We start from the raw sequence: 19,028 nt of genomic DNA, 5'->3' as shown, positions 1-19,028 counted from the left end.
CAGCAAACCCATGATGATTTTGCTCCTCAGCTTGCACCTTCCAGCAATTTCTACAACCAGACAGGCAGAAAAAGATCTCATTCATCACAACAGTCAGTGTGGGAGGCCCACGATAGACAGGGTGTCTCTAGAGCCAGTGACTCCAGAACAGCTTTAGAATGAGAGAAAAAGCAAAGAGGTGGGCACAGCTCCGTGCTGTCCAAGCAAAGGGAGCTGCCATCCTTTTCTCACCAATGGGGAAAGCGAGTCCTGTCAGAAGATCCATCTCCTACTTTGTCACACCAAGTGATCAGCCCCAGCTGGAAGCTCTGTCATGGAGGCTTCAGCTCAGCCAAATCACACGCAAGCACCCAGCTACATGAAGAACACCCTGAACAAACAATCTATTTTTTCGTTTATTTCTGTAGAAAACAAGTCAGACACTTGTCAGGAAGGACCAGCTTATGAAACAGTGGTTTGCGTGTTAACATACATAAATACACAGGGTTACCATCTGAGTGGGAAATACATTAAAAAAAGCTTTCAAGTACACAAAGTACATGTCGTACAATTGTACTGTCCCTATCACATACCTGCCTCAGAGAGAAGCTCTTCTCCAAATGAACACACTGCCACCCACCAGCTGCCAACAGCCACGAGCTGCAGGAGGGCAGGCAGCACCAGAGGGCTGATATCCAGCGTCTGAGGTTCAGGGCAGACTCCTCAGCTATCAGCATGTGTAGTGTGACAGCTTCCCAGCCAGCACATAGGAGAGCTGCAAGAGGTAGGCAAGACCTCCTGACCTCCACCATCAGATACGTGGAAGGTTAAGGTTTTACAGCTTCATTGGCAACGACATCCTGAGCCTCATCTGCGAGCCTGGGAGGAGTTCAGGAAGCCACAGAAGTGAGGAGGTGGCCCTGCAGTCACAGCTCTGCTGCTGCCAGGCTGTAAACACAACCGGTGGACGTGGAGCTCATGCAGAAAGGCTGCTGGATGCAGTCGGTGTCACGAGTCGAAGGAATAATGTCTGCAGATATGGGAGGAAAGCACAAAGCATCACTGCCTTCCCCAGCACCATCGGCTGGGATCTCACAGCATCCTTTAAACAACACTCTGGTTTCAATTAATTTGAAAGACATTTGCGGTCTGCAGAAAGCCAACGGCCAATTCTTAATCTACAAACTTTACTGTGTTCCTTCTGGTCTTTGTCCTATGGCAGTTCAGAGATGTGTTACATCCCTAAACTCTTTAATAAAGTGTTACTGAGGAGTAAAACTAAATCTGATTGCAGGAGAGAAAGCGAAGGCGTCTGAGCAACAGATGCTCCCAGACCCTGCTCTTCTCACCCTCACTTTAGGACTGACAAAACAAGAGGGGCCGTGTCCCCTCTCCAGCCATGCAGTGGCACAGATCCCACGCTTCACTTCACTGCTGCGAGTGCAAAGGGCAATTCAAGTTTTCCCAAGTCTCCAAGACAAGAATTAAACACTTGCGATAACGGAACGTCTTAAACCAGAACTGTTTCCATCAGAACAGGACGTTATTTTACACGCTTAAAAAAACAACAAGAAACTCAAATTATTAAATAGAAATCTTAAAAACCAGAGAGGATTTGTACAGCTGCAGCTGGAAGCATTCACCGTCCTATCTTCCCAAAGCAGCAACGCTCACACGTTGTTCCTTTGCAGCGCCTCACACAGGTTCTGGTTGGCGTCTGGTTCCTCCGTCATGACCTCCACAGCCTCCCACTCCCCCGACCTGCTGGATTTCTTAATGGCCTCCACCACGCTCTGCATGTACAAGCCATCTTCAAAAGATGCTGCCATAGAGACGGGCTGGTGATCCCACGTCCGGCGATCTTCCTGCTCTTGGAAAGACTGCCGCAGCGCTTGCACCATGTACACCGTTCCCTTCAGGTAGAGCAGCGGGATGTCTTTCAAGCCCTTGTCCAAAAGGCCTTTGTTGACAGTCAGAGAGTCAGTGAACAGCAGTTCTTCTTGCAGCGCTGTGTTCTTCTGCCCATACAAGTCCGTGCCGCGCGCTACGAGGCGCCCGCTGGACCCCACCACCATCACCTCGTGAACGAACGATCCGGGCATGTTGAAGTTGAGAGTCACAGTGCAACAGACGCCCTCGCTCATCAGCATCTGGAAGAAGCAGAAGTCATCGCCGGTGACGTGGCGGATCCCGCTGATGGCCGTGTTCTGCTTCACAAAAGTCTTGAGCAGGCCGTGGACCTTCTGCGCCCTCCTGCCGACGAGGTGGCTCAGCAGGTCGATGATGTACGTGCCCATGGTGTGCAGGCCGCCCCCCCCCATCAGCTCGTCGCAGATCCAGCTGTACTTGTGGCTGAGCAGGCTGCCCCCGTAAACCCGCACGTCGCAGATCAGCACGTTGCCCACGTAGCGCTCTTCTATCAGCTGCTTCATCTTCACAAAGGCAGGCAAGAAACGGAGGACGTTGCCGACGATGCTCATCAGCTTGGGGTAATACCTGGCGGCTGTGACCATCCTGAAGGCGTCCACAGAGGTAGCAGCTTTCTCACAGATCACGTTCTTCCCTATTCCTGCAACACAAACACCAAAAAAACGGCAAGAAATGCTGACGAGCCCCCAAGGTTGCCAGGAAGCTGCAGTTTTTAGGCTTTCAGAAGCAAAGATCTGGGAACTAAAATAGGCACGCAAGACTCCAAGCGCTTCCAAAATGCTCAGAGCTGACAAACACCCACAGAGCTCCAAATAAAGAGAGGAGTTTTACATCACGGCAGATGAACTCCGACAGGTCTTTATGCCACTGAAGTGCTGCAGCTATAAAACCATTGGAATGGCTGTGCAGCAAGAGGAAAAAAAAATATCATCACAGAGATAAATGCACTCGAAACGAGCGGAGGCTTCATTTTGTATTTTACCATCGCTATGAATTTATTCACAGATTGATAGAAATTGAAGGTACTTGGTGGCCTGTGCACAGAATACAAAACTGTAACAGAAGGGAGTTTAAGGTTAGATGTCAGGAAAGAAGTTTTAACTCAGGAGGTGGTGAGGCACTGGAACAGGCTGCCCAGTGAGCTGTGGGATCCCGTCCCTGGAGACATTCAAGGCCAGGTAGGCCTGGGGCAGCCTGAGCTGGTGGCTGGCAACTCTGCCACAGACTGGCTGGCCTTTACAGTCCCCTCCAGCCTAAGCCATGCTGTGATTTTTCCTTAAAGTGTCTGGTATGATGCTGTGCTTTGGTTTTAGGAGAAGAAGAACACTTGGTATCATCCAACAGGCACATTGGGAAGGGGTGGGGAGACGGAGGCACACACAAGGTGCCCCATGCAGCCGTCATGGCAGCCATCCTACCGCAGCCCTCAGCATCTTCTCCACACACAGCTCAGAGCAAACTTCTCAGTGCAGACCATAGAAACCCTCCTAGGACACCAGAGAGTCAGTCTTACTCCCCAAGACCTTTCTTATGTTTGTCCTTATCCAGAGTCAGCTTGGTCTAATGAAACCCACTCCTCAGCTTTGTCTCTCTTAGCACAAGTTGTAACACTGACTCCAACCACTAAAGCCATCTACCTTCTGTAAATACATCCATGCCATGGGATGGAAGCCCCAGCTCTTGATTCCCCTTAGTAATGCACCCAAGGCTGCACCCAATGCCCAACTAAACCACTGCTGAAGCAGCAGAGCATTGCTGCGTCCACTGTACGACACTGGGAGCATCCAAGGAGCCTTCACAAACAAGCAGCTGTTGGTTAGCAGCCTCTCAACAAATGGAAGCTCGTTCCAAAACGCATTCCTTCGTGTCACGTCTTGTTTGCATGTGGTTTGGAAAGGCTTCTGTGCTACCGATCACAGAGATGGGAAGCACAACATGCAAAGAGCACAGCACGCTTGTTTACCCTGTTTCAAGAACAGGAAACGTGTGTTTGTCCCAGGACAGAGCAATGATAAGAGCCCTTTCTGACTCCTTCCTCCACAATTAACATATCCATGCTATAATCTGCAGGGACTCCACGCAACCAGAGAGCCAAATAATCTCCTCTGGAAAGTAAGCAATGTAAATCAAGAGAGATCAGTGGAAAGTTCCTCTGCAGCCAATCCAGGAGGCACCACGAGGCTGGGCTGCAGATTGGGCTCCCTATGTGAAGCATTACCCACCCTGGAGAGATGGCTTCTGATGCTCTGCCTGCTAAGCCTTGCAGCACACATCACACACCACGTCCCCTCAGCCTGAACTCGGCCCCAGGCTCACCTCACACTGAGGTGCGTGCATTTCAGCTGGGGGCCATCCACCACAAAGCTGGCATTTTAGTTCCTCTGAGATCAAAAGAAGCACACATTTTAGAAGAGCTTCTTGCTTTGCCTGTTATGGAGATAAACCATAAGATTACACTCATCTTCATTTGAATTACGTTCTGGGCTTTGATCTGGTTCACCAACTCAGTTCAGGCTTACTCCTTTACCCCTACCACGCCAGGGCTGTACCCAGGCTTGTGTACAAATGTCTGTCAGTAATTAACTTAAGCAAACAGCACAGCCTGGAAGCCACTAAAACACCAACCTATTATCATCAATCATTCACAGCCAAGACTTTCCCGATGACAAACATCACTGTGTTGATCTGAACACTCAGAGAAAACACACTTGCCATCTGCCCATCCTCATTCTGTGTTCCCCCAGTGCACTGAATCACAGCAAGCTAAACAAGACTGGCTCAAGATGTGCAAAGTGAAGAGCAAATCACCCTTTCCTACTTCATCCACAGATTGGGTGGGTAGTGAGAGGAGAAGGGGGAATGGTTTTAAAGTGAGACAGGGCAGGTTTAGGTTGGATGTTAGGAGGAAGTTTTTCATCCAGAGGGCGGTGAGGCACTGGAACAGGTTGCCCAAGGAGGCTGTGGATGCCCCATCCCTGGAGGCATTCAAGGCCAGGCTGGATGTGGCTCTGGGCAGCCTGGGCTGCTGGTTGGTGACCTGCACACAGCAGGGGGTTGGAACCAGATGAGCATTGTGGTGCTTTGCAACCCAGGCCGTTCTGTGGTGTGACACTCTATGGTCTGACTCAAAGAGCAGCTCTGAAAAGAAGCAAATCCAACAGCATCAAAACCCTCAAACTTAATGCCTCTCTGCACACTGCAGGCTTCGAGAAATCACCCAACGTAAAATTACCTTAACTACAAAAAATAAAACCAACAGATTTTTTGGTCCAAGCCTAAAGGCGAAAAGGTACCTAAAGCCTTGACAGCAATCTGCCGGGTGAGCGGCGGGGGGATGCTGATGCAAACCAGGTCCACGTCCTGGTGCAGCAGGACGTCGTCGGTGCGGCTGGTGTAGAAGGAGACGCTCATTTCCTGCGCCAGCTGCCTGGCTTCTTCTTCCGTCGTTCCCCACACAGCCTCGACGGAGAAGCCTTCGGCTCGCAGCAGGGGGACGAGGAGGCGGGCGGTGCTGCCGGCCCCGAACACACCCACGCCGGGCAGCTTCATCCTGCGGGGCTCAGGGACGGGGCTCCGCGCGGGCCTGCGAGGGAACGCCGCGCTGCTCCGCGTTCCGCTTCATCCTCGGCCCCTACGGGACGCAAAGCGAGGCGGTCAGAGCCGCGACAGCTCGCACCGAGACGCGTTCGTTCCGCGCGGCGCTCGCTGGTTTCTATTGACGCCTTTCTCCTCGGCGCCCACCGAAAGGACCTTCGGAGGCACCGCGCCGCCAGCAACGACAGCGCCCCGCCGACCCCCCCCCCCCCCCCCCCCCCCCCCCACAGCTGCCCTTACCCGCCGCGGGGGCGCGGAGGACCCCGCCCGCTCCGCCTCCGCCCCGCGCATCTCCGGGCCGGGCGCGCTCCCGCGGCGGCGGCCGCTCGCTCCCGGTGCGGTCGGGCCCGCGCAGGCGCGGATGCAGAAAGCCGCGCCGCTGTATGGACCGCGCGTGCCCGAGGCCGCCCAAGGGGCGAGGGGCGGCCACAGAAAATGGCGGCGCCCTAGGCGGCTTCCGAATCTGGGGGAAGTGTGGCCAATCACGAGGCGCATCAAGGAAGAGAGGCGGGCCTTGTGCAGACGGGCGGCGCCGGCAGCCAATTGGAGGGCAGAGGAGCAGCTGTAAGTGAGGGCAGCGCCTGTTGTTCTTAAGGGCCACGTGTGGCTGCCAGCTCTGCTCTCCGTGGTGGCCTGGAGGGGACCACGTCGGCGCTTCCTTTTTCCCTCCTTGCCCCATTTTCATAGAATCATAGAACGGCCTGGGTTGAAAAGGACCACAGCGATCATCTGGTTCAACCCCCTGCTGTGTGCAGGTCACCAACCAGCAGCCCAGGCTGCCCAGAGCCACATCCAGCCTGGCCTTGAATGCCTGCAGGGATGGGGCATCCACAGCCTCCTTGGGCAACCTGTGCCAGTGCCTCACCGCCCTCTGTGTGAAAAACTTCCTCCTAACATCCAACCTAAACCTGCCCTGTCTCACTTTAAAACCATTCCCCCTTGTCCTGTCACCATCCACCCTCCTAAACAGCCCCCTCCTGTTTATACGCTCCCCTTTGTGTCACTCCAACACAAGCTGTAGCACTTGTCCAAGGAGGCAGATCTGCTGCCCTTCCCTCACACAACTGGGAAGCATTTCCCAGTGCTCAGAAGGAGCCTCCTCCTAGCCCTGCTGCCGGGGCAGACACACACCAGCACCAATTGCCAGCCACCACCACCAATGCTGATGCAGCCTGTGCGGCTCTCAGTCACACAGCTCACAAGGAACCTCACCCCACCTGGATTTGGGATAACACCACCTCCAGCACCAATTCCCTCAGTGCTGGATACCTTTCTCTGTGGTGGTCTCCTGCCCTGGGTAACATAGCAGATCTTCCAAGGATAATCAACATTCCCGAGAGCTATTGTAACTGGTTTAGAGAAGGAGGAAAAGTGAAAGAGAGGCCGAGGAAACAACAGAAAGCATCTCCCATTGCCTCCCAAGGAGATAAACAAAGCATTTGCTTACTCCACAATATGGCTCCCAAAGCACAAGGATGGCTGCAGTGCAGAGCACAAACACCTGATTGCTATCCCAGCCAGCAATTTCATCGTGTTGTAAGCCAAGGCCACACAGCACAGCATAGTGACAACCTTCATCCAGCACCCAGGGGTGAAAAAAAACACAGCAAACAAAGTAGAGATTGTGAATTAAGATACAAACTGTTTATATGAAAAAAGAAAGAGAGAAAAGATATTTTAGAGAGAGAGAGAGAGACATATATGTATATATATTACATAGGTCCTGTTGGATTAACTTCATTTCCTTATACAACAAGGCCACCTATCTGGTTGACCAAGTGAAGCCAGTCAACGTTCACTTTTTGGGTTTCAGTAAAGCTTTTGACACTGCTTCCTTCCAGACAAAACATCCAGCATAGAGCTAGCAAGAAATATAACATTATAGGTGAGCAACTGGCTGACTTGCCAGGCTCAGAGAGTGAATGGGGTTCCATCAGGCTGGCGGCCGGTCACTGGTGGGCTTTGGCTGTATCCATCCTGGATCTCTCCACAGCAAATGATGCCTTTGTATCTTTGCTTGTCATTTTTCAGGTGTGTGAATCAGAGCAGAGCCAAATCCATCGCAGAGGATGCTGGATGTGGACACAGTGAGGAAATGAAGAACACTGCTCCAGGGCTCTACCAGCATATCCATCACCCAGTGCACCTGATAAGAGCTAATGCCAGGTTTTCAAGCTATGGCAGCCATATCAGCAGCTGCTTGTCTCTCCTTTCTCACTCTTCCTGCTGACAGACCTTCCCTTTGCAGAGCAGTGTGGCCATCCTCAGCTCTCTACTTCTTTTGCAGGGGTTTTATTTCTGTGTACACCACTTCTGAGGCTGCAGGTATTGCCCCCGTCCTTTCAAAGATCAGCTTTGCATACGTCAGGTCCTCAGTCTGAGGCGCTGGGGGAGGCTGTAGAGGAAGACAGCAGTGAGCAGAGCCTTTGGCTCTCTATTCTGCAGTGCCCAGGGACTGGCATAAGTTATTTCCCACTGTCCAGGAGAGCCTGGCTTGTCACAGAGGTTTCTGAAGCCCCGAAGCCCTTTCAGTTGGCATTCACTTGCCAGTGCTTTTTGTTGGAGGGGAGGACATGGCACACGAAAAGCTTTTACTGCCTTACCGTGCTGAGCTGATTCATCTCTGCTGCATGCTTGCTTTCAGGAGTTCCTAAGAAACACCCCAACATTGAGTGCTGTTATTTTTAATGCACCTGCATAGTCGGGGTTTCCCACAGCTTCTTTTACCCAAGGAGCCCATGCAGAAGATGCTCCCCAGCTCCCACAGCAGCACAGCCCAGGCTCAGCCTTACCTTTGGCATCCTTTTGCTTTCTTCTGCACAGGCACACCAAAATACAAAGCAGGAGGAAAAGAGTCACAACCACTAACCCGGGGATGGCGTACAGGTAGATGATTGCTATGAGACCTGAGGAGCACAGGAACGTGTGTGAGCTGCTGTCCCCACAGCAGGCTCCAGATTTGGACTGCAGCTCCGTGCTGGAGCCGTGGTTGCTCACCTTCCTGAATCTGAGGCTCACGGGTCGGAGAAGTCTTGGGGTCAGAGCCTGGAAGCAGGGACACGTGTGAGCACCCAGGCAGAGTCAGTGGCACCCACTGGGGGAAGCAGTGTCACTTACTGGGAGCCATCCCTTGGGTGGCATTTTCAGTGCCTGTGAAGCTTCTGCTGGATACGGTGCACACCATGGGCTCTGCGCTGGCTGCATCCATGCTGCCATGGCTGTCACTGTGATGTGCCTTGCTGTGCTCCAGGCAGTTATCAGGAGGCTCTGGGCATGTCCACCACTTCACATGCATGGTCTTATTCTCTGTCCAGAGCATGAACCAGCACAGCGGGTTCCCTGCAAGAAATAAAACAGTGAGTGGCTGTACCTTGCAGCAGATACATCCCACCAGCACGTGCTGCTTGCAAAACATGCATGTAATAACTGTGCCTTCCTCCAGCAGCTGCTGCTCCCGAGCCTCTGAGCTGCAGTCACATCCCAACCCACCGCACACAGCCCGCTCCCCATCCCTGGCTCACTCTTGCCACAAGTATCTTTGGCCTTGTGGTTCTTGCATGGGCGGTTCTTGTTTTCAGCAATGGGGCAGGTCTTCATCTTGCACGTGTAATTTCCAGCATGCTTTTCATTCACGCTTGTAAAGGTGAAGTTGGAAGAAACATTTTCCTTGTGTAGAGCAGACCCTGTGTCTTTCTCTGCCTTCTTCTTCTTGCTTAAGGTGTCACACCACACCACTTCCCTGTCAAGGCTGTTTGGCAGACAGTGAAAGGTGAGATCTGACCCTAAGGATACGGAAGTTGTTTGTGAGCACTGGTCAGCCAGTCCTGCAGAAAAAAGAAGCAGGGAGGTTGGGTTCGTGCTGTGAAATACCCACATCCTTCTTGTGAGGCCCTGAGGATGCCAGCCCCAGGCAGCAGGCTTACTTCTGCCCCAACCATCTGGTGTTCCTGTGGCTGGGCACAGGATGTGGTGAAGGCACTGGTGCCTAAGGGGAGTTAAAAGCTTCTGGAGGAGCACAGGGTGGGCAGAAAAGCAGCTCTGTCCCAAATCTCCTGCAGGTGCATCATTGCTGCACAGATAGAAAAGCTCAAAGCCACAGCGACTTCCTCGCAGGCAGTCTTGGAGGGGCAGGTGCTGCAGCCCTGAGATCCTCTCACACTCCCAACAGAGCTGAGAACAGATGCACCCAGCTGCCTGCCCACAGGCCCCCCCGGCAGCAGCAGTGCTCCACTTCCCCCCTCCCAGGCAGGATGAGGGCACAGCACCTGCACTCACCAGCGGGCGGCCAGGCAAGGAGCAGCAGGGGCAGGATGCCCTTCACCACCAGGATGCTCATGGCTCCTTCTTTGGCCACTGCTCCAGAAGACCTCCAGCATCCAAATCACGTGCGGTGAAGAGGTGGAGGCTGCATCCTCCCAGCACCAGCGCAGGCAGTTCCTTTTTCACACCGAGGCTCACTCTCAGCTAGGGTTCCCAAAGTGAGCTTCAGCCCAGCTTTATCCCCTCGCTCTGCTGCTTGATTCCATCTATGGTCTTGTCTCAGACACGTGCCCTGGGCTCTGACACAGACACACCACAGCCTGCCACGTGTGCTGCTGGTTCCACCCCACTGCTCCCAGTCTCCGGCACTGATGGGTGAAATGCACACCCCATGGGCACAGGAGGAAGGACTTCCCCATTCCCCTCACCCCGGAGCCCTTTCCGAGCAGGGGACAGATCCAGCAGAGGAAGCGATTCTCCAGCTGACCATGGGCTGTGTTAACTTTTGGCCAGCAGACGTGGCCCTGGGAGAGCAGCGCTCGCTGTGCTCCCTCCTACCCTCCTCCCAAGTGCCATTTTCTCCCGTTTAGTTTCACATCAGCATCTTACATCAGGTAGTCTTGCCAGAACGACCTGTCCCTTCTCATCTTTCTTCTGTAAGTCTCTAAATATTGTCCCGACACCGTGTCCATCGAGCTGATGTGAACAACAAACTGTCCTGATGGGCACTGAGGTTTAGCCATGGGCGAGCAGTGAGCTCCGACTACCAAGAACCCTGCCTTACGAGCATTGCCAGCAGGTTGCCTTAGTGAGCTGACCCTAAAATGGAGCCCTGAGGAACCCCACCAGTGACTGGCCACCAGCCTGACGGAACCCCATGTGCGATAACCCTTCGGATCTGACCCATCAGCTTACCCTTCTCATTGCAAAATAACTCAGAGAGGTCCTGCAGTGACATCTTAGTACCCTGGGGTGAATGCTGGCCTTCTGCTCACCTTCTTGACCTCCTGTTCCTGTGCTCTCAGGAGGTGGTACTTAAAAAGTGACCAGGATGCTAAGTTGTAAAGGCACAAAATGAGTTAAAACTGAGGAAGACTGCAAAAGGTTCTCTGCTTGTGTAACTGCATCAAAAACAAGAGGAAGGCAAAGAGAAGGCTTAGCCTCTTGCTTAACCAGGAGGAAGAACCACAAAGACGTGACCTGGAGGAAGTGGAAGCATTCAGAACGCTGCCTCCATCTCACACCTGAGCTTGGAGGGGTCCAACAGAGAAGGGGCACACAGGAGCAAGCCAGAGCCAAGGAAGACCCCAATAAAGAAGCATGCAAGACATGGAGTTACTTACCATGAGAATGTGAGGAACTGGCTGAGATGACCTCTTGAAATCTCAAGGGCTTTGGCAAAAGCAAGCAGGAAACACGGGGAACTGCCTTTGCAGATTGAGTATTTTAAAATCCGGAACCAAGCCTCAGAATTACAGCTCTCAGAAAGATGCCATCGCACAGGATACATCACATGCATGAGTGCCTAAACGAACGTGGAGTGATAATAAACACAATGCCCTGCTCCCTGCATGCTGAGAAAGGCACCTCTCCATGGCTAAGAGTGGGAATGGCAATGGGAACGCATATGGAGTGGAGCAGGGAATGGATCACAGGAGGGAAATCCAGCCAGAGCAAGGGGAAAAAATGAAAAGCAAAGCAAAACAAAAAGCAGGAGGAATGCTCCTGAGGTATGTGTGGTTGGTATGCAAAGAGAAAACAGAAGAGAATTTGGGGAAGAAGAACAGAAAGAGAAAGATGGAGGGAAGCAGAGTGGTGAAATGATAAGAGGAGGCAGTAAAAGGGTCAGAAGAGGAAGAGGCTGGGGGAGGAAAATGGCTCCGGCCAAGGAAGCCATTGATTCATAGAATCAAACTCAGTTGGACTGGAAAAGACTTTCAGGATCGATGACTCCAGCCATCAGCCTGACTCACTGAGTCCCAGCACTGCACCACATCCCTCAGTGCATTGTCAACCTGTACCTTAAACACCTCCAGTGGAACTTCACCGCTGCCACGAGCAGCACGTTCCAATGCCTGACTGCACTCTGTGAAGGAAGCATTTCTTAAGAACCCATGCACCCAATGCCCTGGAAATGGGGCACAGAACGCTCAGATGCCCTCAGGTTCTGCACAAAGGGCAGCTACAGCAAAGCCATTTCCACGTCCCCAGGACAGCAGTGCCCACCAACAGCCCTAGTGATGCTGGCAGGAGCAGCTGACAGTGCTGGGCTTTGCTGTGCACCAGGACCTGGAGCAGGAGAGCCAGAGCACAGCCACTGGAGGGAGGCAGCAGAGCAGAGAAGCCAGCAAAAATCCTCAGGCGTGGCTGAGGAGACTGAAAACCACGCAGCAACAGCAAGCCAGGCAGAAGAGAGGCATCCATGTACCCACACCAGGGCCTCTCCCTGTAGATCCATATGCTTGCTGCAGCTCCATGTCCATATCTGGAATGATTGAAGACAGGCAGTGAATTCCCAGGTCTCACTTCGTACAGCTTGGCAGCTGTCCATCAGATCGATGGGGTTTTTAATCTGTGGGCAAAGCATCCCACCCACCTGCACAGAATCATAGAATCAAGGCTGGAAAGAAACCACTGAGATCATCCAAGCACCAAGGACCATCCAGGCACCAAGGGCCATCCCCACCATGCCCACTGCCCACAGCCCTCAGTGCAGCATCCACCTTCTTCTCAAAAACCTTCAGGTTTTCAAGGGAAGGGGACTAAAGGGATAAATACTCCTCAGAACCAGCTTGATGGCAGTGTAGTCCCACCCAGCAGATATCCACTGCCAAAGTCTGTCCCCATTTGAGGGCCTCTCAGACAGCAAAGACAAGCAATGCTGTCTGAAGAGATTATACAGTCTTAACCATCATTAACTGAACTCTGCGGTATCTGAAAGTGTTTCCAGATTGTTTAAATTCCAGTCTTGGGAATCATGGTGAAACAAAAGCCTCTGCCACCTCCTCCCTCTCTTATCTTATTTGCCCCTGAAAGGAAAGCAGAGCTCACTTTAAGGTCTGCCTTTATCTGGGACTTTTCCCATTGAAAAACTCAGCTCCTGGCTGGGCAGGCAGGCTCCACTCCCATTGCTCCAGGAGACACAACGTTTCAGGGAGCCCATCTCTTACAATATTCTTGCCCATGAAAGGATTTATACCAGCTTCCTCAGTCATATTTCTCCTGATCACAGCAAGATCTTATCTTCCACTGCCAGTGAGGCTGGAAAAAGGCAATCAAATCCTTCAAGTCATTGACATGGAAAGGCTTTTCCCTATTTTGCTTGCAAGATGGGAGCACTCACAGATTTGCTGGACAGGTGGTTTATTGCAGGATTTGAAGCTCCCTGGGAGTTGTTCAGCAAAAACCAGAGACTTGGGAGGAGGGTGAGAAAGGGATGTTGGAGGTCACTCCACCAACCTGGCTCCCAGGTAAGCAGAGTACAGAGTGCACAGCAGCATCTGCCCCTTGATCCACACAGGCTTTGCCCGGCTCAAGAACTCCCTCATGCTCACGTCTCCCTGCCAGCTTTCTCCTCACTCAACCAGAAGTCAGGCTCTTTCTGAAACCTATTTCAAATAAAAGAAAGTGAATCTCAACATCTTGATTCTGTTAGGAAGAACGGGGACCATTCAATTTCAAGAATTTCAAGATGCACCCTGCAAGCCAACGTTGAAAGGGTTCCAGAACCCTGATGGCCCCGAGCTCAGGGGAGCGAGCAGAAACCAAGTCAGAGAAGAAACGTGCTTAAAACACCACTAACAGCAATTTAACACAAATGCTTGACTGTTGGTCATATTTATTTTAAGAACAGCTCTTCATCCCAGATCCCTACATGAGTTTATTGTGCAACTGAGGAAGGACAGTGACAAGAATTTGCATCCTGAAGAGCAAGTTGTGTTTTCCTGCTCTCCTTCCCGAGGTGAGAAGCAAGCCTGGCCCAGAGCACCACGAGTTCCCTCATCCTGCACCTGTGAGGATGCTTCAATAGCAGTAAGAATGCAAATAAATAAAGAGTAGTCAGTATCAACCAGAAATTAAGTTATTGCTATGTTCTCACTTACTGGACACTGCAGGTAACTCACTTGATAACCACCAAGAGAGGCGGTGGTCTCAGATTGCCCTTGTGTTTTTGTTGGTCAGAGGCAGGGGAGGACAAGGTTAATTTTCTCCCTGCCTTAAGGGCAGCAGTTCTCTCAGGGGGAGCAAATCTTTGTTGCTGTGATGAAAACAGGAGCCCAGTGTCACCCTGAGAGCTGAACCACAGCTGCTGATGCACAATGTAAACTAAGGGTAAGGAGCAACGTGGGCTTGGGGAAGTACTGGTGAGGCTCTTAGCATGGCACACAAGGTCAATCTGACACAGTTCCACTTCCCTCTGCTGGTGAGACGTGCTGGGACGGCCAGCATCTCAGTATCGAGTCAAGGCAGCTACAATAAGGCTTAACATTAAGAAGTCTAATACATACAAGACCACTGGCCACCACAGGTTATCTCTTAGCCCAAAGTTGATTACGTGTGATGAGCTCACAGCAGTGTCAATCCCTACAGTCCCTCCCCACGAGGAGTATTGGCCAGAGAGCATGAGTTTGAGAGGATGAGGAGAGCTGTACGAAGAGCCTCTGTATCTCAGGCTGATGGCAAAGCAGGGAGGCCCTTTCCAGGACGCTCAGAGATGACTTTCTTAGGCATCGTGCAGCTGGTTCTCTTTCAGCAGGATCTTCTCTCCAGGCTTGAAGGCAGGCATCCCCAGGTAAGGGCAACTGGCACAGCGGAATGCATCCCCCAGGTAGCACTGCCAAGAGACAGGAAAACACTTATCATCATGGCAACTCTCAGCTCTCTGCTCCCGTTACATGCTTTTTCCACCTAGAGAAATGACCTGCTCCTCAGCATATGCCAGCACAGAAACCACTTCCCTTCCACCTCCTCTGGGCACGTCTTGTTTAGCAGGTAACAGAGCTGGTGCAGGGCACTGCACTCACACACAGGAACCAAGTTTCCAGCCCAGCCCTACAGGAGGGCAGCTCTGCCTAGGCACAGCTGTGTGCTGGGCTTTAGCAGCTCCCTAACTGTACTCCCATAAGGTGATCTTCCCTAAGGAGACCACTGGTGAGCAAGTGAAGCACAGGGTCACTGTCTACTCTGCCTCCTGTGAAGGTGGCACTCGCACTGTAGGCACACAACAAACTGGTGCAGAGCACAGGGGCCGTTCTAAGAGGTGAGATGGTAAAGGCAGAAGCTGTGCAGAAGCAGGCAGTGTTTTAAAAGCAGTAAGCAGCTGCTTTAGTGAGCAGTCATCAGAGAAAACTGTTCTCAGACACAGACTGCACCCTGCAAACCACAATATACAAACAAAATGACTATTTACATTTCCACAGGCAGATTTGGGCTGCGAGCTCTTCTTCTCCTGTTCCAGCTCTTCAGCCAGGCCACACGTGCTGTAGAAAAGAAAGAAGTCACTCGCATCGTTCCGATTTAAAAGCCATGTTCCAAAACTGCTCTCATGCAACAGCCCTCACTTTGCCACACAACACAGCTGGCTCTGGGACTCTCATGCTCTGTACTTTGTTCTCCAATACCAATTTGCAAAACAAGTGTTGAAGCACACTCCTCCAGCTGAAGCAAGAAGGAAATGACTCTAAAGCAGTTAAACCACATAAACTGTTCCTCCTTAAAATCAGTGGGAATAGGATTTTAGTGAAGGCTGCACAAACTGCGTAGCTACCTCCAAGAAGACTGCTGGTCACACCAGTATGGCAGTTTGTAACAGTTCTGGCACAGCTGGCCAATGCTCACTGTGTTTGGATTTACCTTCAGATAGCCAAGATAAGGAAAGGACACGAATCAAGTGAATTATGCTTTCCCACAATCTTTTTTAAAAACATCCAACTCTAAGGTTCCATTGCTGTGAGTTAGGAGGCACACTGACATGCTAATCCCAACACTGACCAGTTCTTGCAGGCTTTCTTTTTGCCCTTTTCTTTGCAGGACGGAGCTCTGAGAGAGGCTGGATCTGGCTTTTTCAAATCCTCTGAATCCAACAGCTCATCAGAGTCCAAAAGATCCTGGAATATACCATGGAAGAACACACACAACAAATTGACTTGTCAGTAGGGAATGACATTGCTGTTACACTCACAGAAACACCACTTGCTGTAGCACTAGCACTGCAAACATTCCCTCTCAACAATGCCTTTCCCTCAATTCTCACCACACCTGTGGGCACCCAACACCTCAAACAGCAGCTGAGAAATTTTGCACTGGGGATGCTTTTGTACCTCTGAAGTTGTAAAGCTTCCCAAGAGGAATGACTGAAATTAGCTAGAATAGAAAAGAAGAGAGAAGGAATGACAGCAAGGTCTCACAAAAAAAAATGGATACCATCTCTTCATCATTCATATCACTGGCAGACAGCGTCCACAGCTTAGCAGTAGCTGGGTCCACAGAGGGCTTTCCTGGATCCAAAACAAAACAAGAAGCAGTAAGTACCCCAGCCACTGCCCCATCTATTTCCAGCAATGAGAGTTCAGACAACTTTGGAAAGCCCCACTCCACAGACATTTAGGTAGCACTCCCTACCACAGGGATGCTGGTCACTTCAGAGAAGGGCAATTCCCACTTTCAGCTCACATCACGCCTTACCTGAAGGACTTGTTTTCTTGGCAAAGGATAGTTTGAGTTGACTTGAAGATCCCACTTCAAAATTGGGTTTCCTGCCTTCTATCTGAACAATGAGAAGGTCATTGCCTTGGTAGCCCAAATGCTCTCGGACTGACTGGGCCTCCTCTGCAGTCAGAGGTTCCTTCCGCAGCTGCAATGCAAGATCTTTGGTTACTCTCACATTGAGCCCCCTTATTTCAGTGCCCCATCCACCACTCCTGTGAACACAGATAATCAGTTGTGTCTGGCTCCAGTTGCTTATCCCTCAGAACAGAAGAGAACAGAAGAGTCAGTCCCAGCTGCAGTGCAACACAAAGGGCTGATCAGCATGGAGTGAACCAGCAGGCATAATAGAAGACAGGTTCCCTCTTGTCTTCAACCCTAAAGAATAACACCACCTTTGCAGGAAGAAAAGGCCGGGGCAGACAGCACCCATGAACATCCATGGTGAACCAGGGCAGCTAAACACCTTGCTACCCATCAAGTCCTCATCTACTTTTAGGTAACAGCAGAACTATTGCTTTTATTCTGAAAGCAATCAGTACAAACATACCTCCTTCACTTCCACCAGCCCAGAGAGAGTCAGAGCTGCAGGGAGTTTGGCTGCTGTCTTGATCCCGCTGTTGTTACCTGGAAGACACAAAAGCAGGAAATAGCAAGAAGAACAAGAACAGCGGTCGCTGAAAACCAGATGTGGTGCTTGGAACCTCCAAGAGCAAGAGACCCTTACAAAGTACTCAAACCATAGCTCTAAAGCGGGCCCCCTCCAGTAAAAGCAGGAACAGAACAGAGCAGCTTGTTCATTGGAAAAGTGGCTTGAGAACATAAAGGTGGTTCTAGCTCCAGATCTGTTCTACATATGCCAAAACCTTCCTCAACTCAATTAACATCAATATTAAAAGAAAAAACAAACAAACAAACCACACACCAAAACCACAAAACAACAAAATCCCCCAAACACTTTCACATATTGCAATGAACAACTCGTGAATTTTTCAAAGCATAAACTGATAATGATTGCTATATTCAAAACCATAATACTCCAGAGCCTTGCTCTAGTAGGCAATTACTCTCTGTTACTCTATTACTCACTGTTTAACCCAAAATTCATCATGGGCTTCTTCTCTTAGACACCTTTTAATAGTCCCAATTGCACTTTACTGCAAATCCACCCAAATCCCAGCCTGACAGATGTGTTTTCTGGAATAAGACACTCCACCTACTGCAGACTTCACATGTCTTAAACAAGATAAACCCTTTACTATTCACATTAGCACTTCAGGATAACGAAAATCTGTCAGCCAGTGCTCCTGCTGCCTTTCATTTCAGCCTAATTCTCGCAGGAATTCCTTTGCTGCCACGAAAGCGAGGCTGATGCAGATTCTCTTACCTGATTCTGTCAGCACGGGTTCTTTCAGGAGGACACGACCCCCAGGCTTCAGTATTCGAGCTATTTCTGCCAGTACCTCTGCACTGTGCTGCGCTGTGCTGCCTGGTACCACACCAGAGAGAACCACATCGAAACTGGACTCCCTGTGAGCCGCTGCAGAGAGAGAGAGATGAAGACAGTACAATGTTATGCACATACACACTCATAAATATTTGCTTAATGATCAGTTCTGCCTCCCCCCTCATCTCTCGTACCTATGTACAACAGCAGTAACTGGATCACAGAATCATTAAGGTTGGAAAGGGCTCTAAGATGAACTAGTCCAGCTGTCTGCCTACCACCAACACTGCCCACTAACCACGTCCTTAGGTATTACACATCCACATTTCGTGAACACCTCCAGGGATGGTGACTCAGCCACTGCCATGGGAACCCATGTCAGTGAATCACTGCTGTGAGAAGATGCTTTTTTCCTTATAACCAACTTGAACCTCCCCTCAACAACTCCAAGAAATTACTTTCCACCCTATCGCTGTCACCTGGGAGAAAGGCTGGCTCCTCCCCACATCCTCCTGTCAGGACTGCAGATCCATGAGCTCCTCTTCTCCAAACGACCACCCCATTCCCTCAGCCACTCCCACAGCTGTGCTCAGACCCCCTGCAGCTCCGCTCTGCTCTCTGGACACATTGAGGTGCCCCAAACTGAGCAGCAGTGCTGGCTGAAACACCAGCAGGGAACACACCAGTATTGCTGCACTGCTCTATTGCTGTGCTGCTCTACTGCTGCACTGCTCTACTGCCAGCTATTAACCACGGCTGCTGCCTGACTTACAAACCAGGGAACACACGAGCTCAGAAAGCAGAACTCCCTTCTCCTTTTAAGGCAGACAGCGAGAAACTGAGGTGGTTCTTACACTGAGACAGCTGGTTAACGTTCTCCACGGCCACACGACCGTCAGCTCCCACCGAGGCCCGGACGGAATCCACCAAGCCCTTCAGCGCTCCCACCGGCGAGGATCCGTCCCATATGACGGCCACGCGCTGCCCTGCGGCGACGCCGAACTCCTCCATCTCCACCTGGCAGAGGAACGGAGCGCGGCGGTCAGGCGGGGCGGCGAGAGCCAACCCAGCACCGAAGCGAAGCTCTCGTTCGCCGCCGTCCCGCTCACCTCTA

The 19,028-nt window shown here is 51.4% G+C and overlaps 3 protein-coding genes across 7 annotated transcripts; all 3 read right to left on the bottom strand.

The window, feature by feature from the left end:
• Positions 1–402: 402 nt before the first annotated feature.
• GFOD2 (glucose-fructose oxidoreductase domain containing 2) lies at positions 403–5,866 on the bottom strand. Its single transcript, XM_048958282.1, has 3 exons — positions 5,743–5,866; positions 5,202–5,539; positions 403–2,548 (listed from the first exon to the last, which is right to left on the bottom strand). The coding sequence occupies exons 2-3, from the start codon at positions 5,455–5,457 to the stop codon at positions 1,650–1,652; spliced, it is 1,155 nt and encodes a 384-aa protein (XP_048814239.1). The 5' UTR covers positions 5,458–5,539; positions 5,743–5,866; the 3' UTR covers positions 403–1,649.
• Positions 5,867–7,151: 1,285 nt separating this feature from the next.
• On the bottom strand, positions 7,152–11,520 carry LOC125699112 (uncharacterized). 5 transcript variants are annotated; one of them, XM_048958295.1, is made up of 8 exons: positions 11,106–11,520; positions 9,778–10,816; positions 9,024–9,326; positions 8,620–8,841; positions 8,500–8,547; positions 8,295–8,408; positions 8,106–8,152; positions 7,152–7,897 (listed from the first exon to the last, which is right to left on the bottom strand). In XM_048958295.1, exons 2-8 carry the CDS (start codon positions 9,836–9,838, stop codon positions 7,775–7,777), a joined length of 918 nt encoding a protein of 305 aa, XP_048814252.1. In that variant the 5' UTR covers positions 9,839–10,816; positions 11,106–11,520; the 3' UTR covers positions 7,152–7,774. The 5 variants fall into 5 exon arrangements, with proteins under 5 accessions (XP_048814252.1, XP_048814253.1, XP_048814254.1 ...); XM_048958296.1 differs by having other exon boundaries at positions 9,778–10,130; XM_048958297.1 differs by having other exon boundaries at positions 9,778–10,061.
• A 2,858-nt stretch (positions 11,521–14,378) lies between these two features.
• Positions 14,379–19,017, bottom strand: CIAPIN1 (cytokine induced apoptosis inhibitor 1). The gene is made up of 8 exons (XM_048958292.1): positions 18,769–19,017; positions 17,855–18,007; positions 17,018–17,094; positions 16,447–16,615; positions 16,186–16,259; positions 15,754–15,869; positions 15,173–15,242; positions 14,379–14,596 (listed from the first exon to the last, which is right to left on the bottom strand). The coding sequence occupies exons 1-8, from the start codon at positions 18,923–18,925 to the stop codon at positions 14,486–14,488; spliced, it is 927 nt and encodes a 308-aa protein (XP_048814249.1). The 5' UTR covers positions 18,926–19,017; the 3' UTR covers positions 14,379–14,485.
• Positions 19,018–19,028: the final 11 nt, after the last annotated feature.

Source organism: Lagopus muta, chromosome 12, assembly GCF_023343835.1.
Source record: "Lagopus muta isolate bLagMut1 chromosome 12, bLagMut1 primary, whole genome shotgun sequence".
NCBI classification, from domain to species: domain Eukaryota; kingdom Metazoa; phylum Chordata; class Aves; order Galliformes; family Phasianidae; genus Lagopus; species Lagopus muta.
This window is presented reverse-complemented; position numbering and strand designations above follow the sequence as displayed.

Bases quoted from the DNA above. Each gene is read 5' to 3' on its own strand.
- LOC125699112 (XM_048958295.1), bottom strand. From the start codon at position 9,838: ATGAGCATCCTGGTGGTGAAGGGCATCCTGCCCCTGCTGCTCCTTGCC. The intron at 8,548-8,619 runs GTAAGTGACACT...CCCTGCTTCCAG, and splicing joins CACCCAAGGGATGGCTCCCA to GCTCTGACCCCAAGACTTCT. The intron at 7,898-8,105 runs GTAAGGCAGTAA...CTTCCTCTACAG, and splicing joins AGATGAATCAGCTCAGCACG to CCTCCCCCAGCGCCTCAGAC.
- GFOD2 (XM_048958282.1), bottom strand. From the start codon at position 5,457: ATGAAGCTGCCCGGCGTGGGTGTGTTCGGGGCCGGCAGCACCGCCCGC. The intron at 2,549-5,201 runs GTACCTTTTCGC...TTTGTGTTGCAG, and splicing joins GATTGCTGTCAAGGCTTTAG to GAATAGGGAAGAACGTGATC.
- CIAPIN1 (XM_048958292.1), bottom strand. From the start codon at position 18,925: ATGGAGGAGTTCGGCGTCGCCGCAGGGCAGCGCGTGGCCGTCATATGG. The intron at 16,616-17,017 runs GTATGTTTGTAC...CTTGCATTGCAG, and splicing joins GGCTGGTGGAAGTGAAGGAG to CTGCGGAAGGAACCTCTGAC. The intron at 15,870-16,185 runs GTATCCATTTTT...GGTATATTCCAG, and splicing joins ATATGAATGATGAAGAGATG to GATCTTTTGGACTCTGATGA.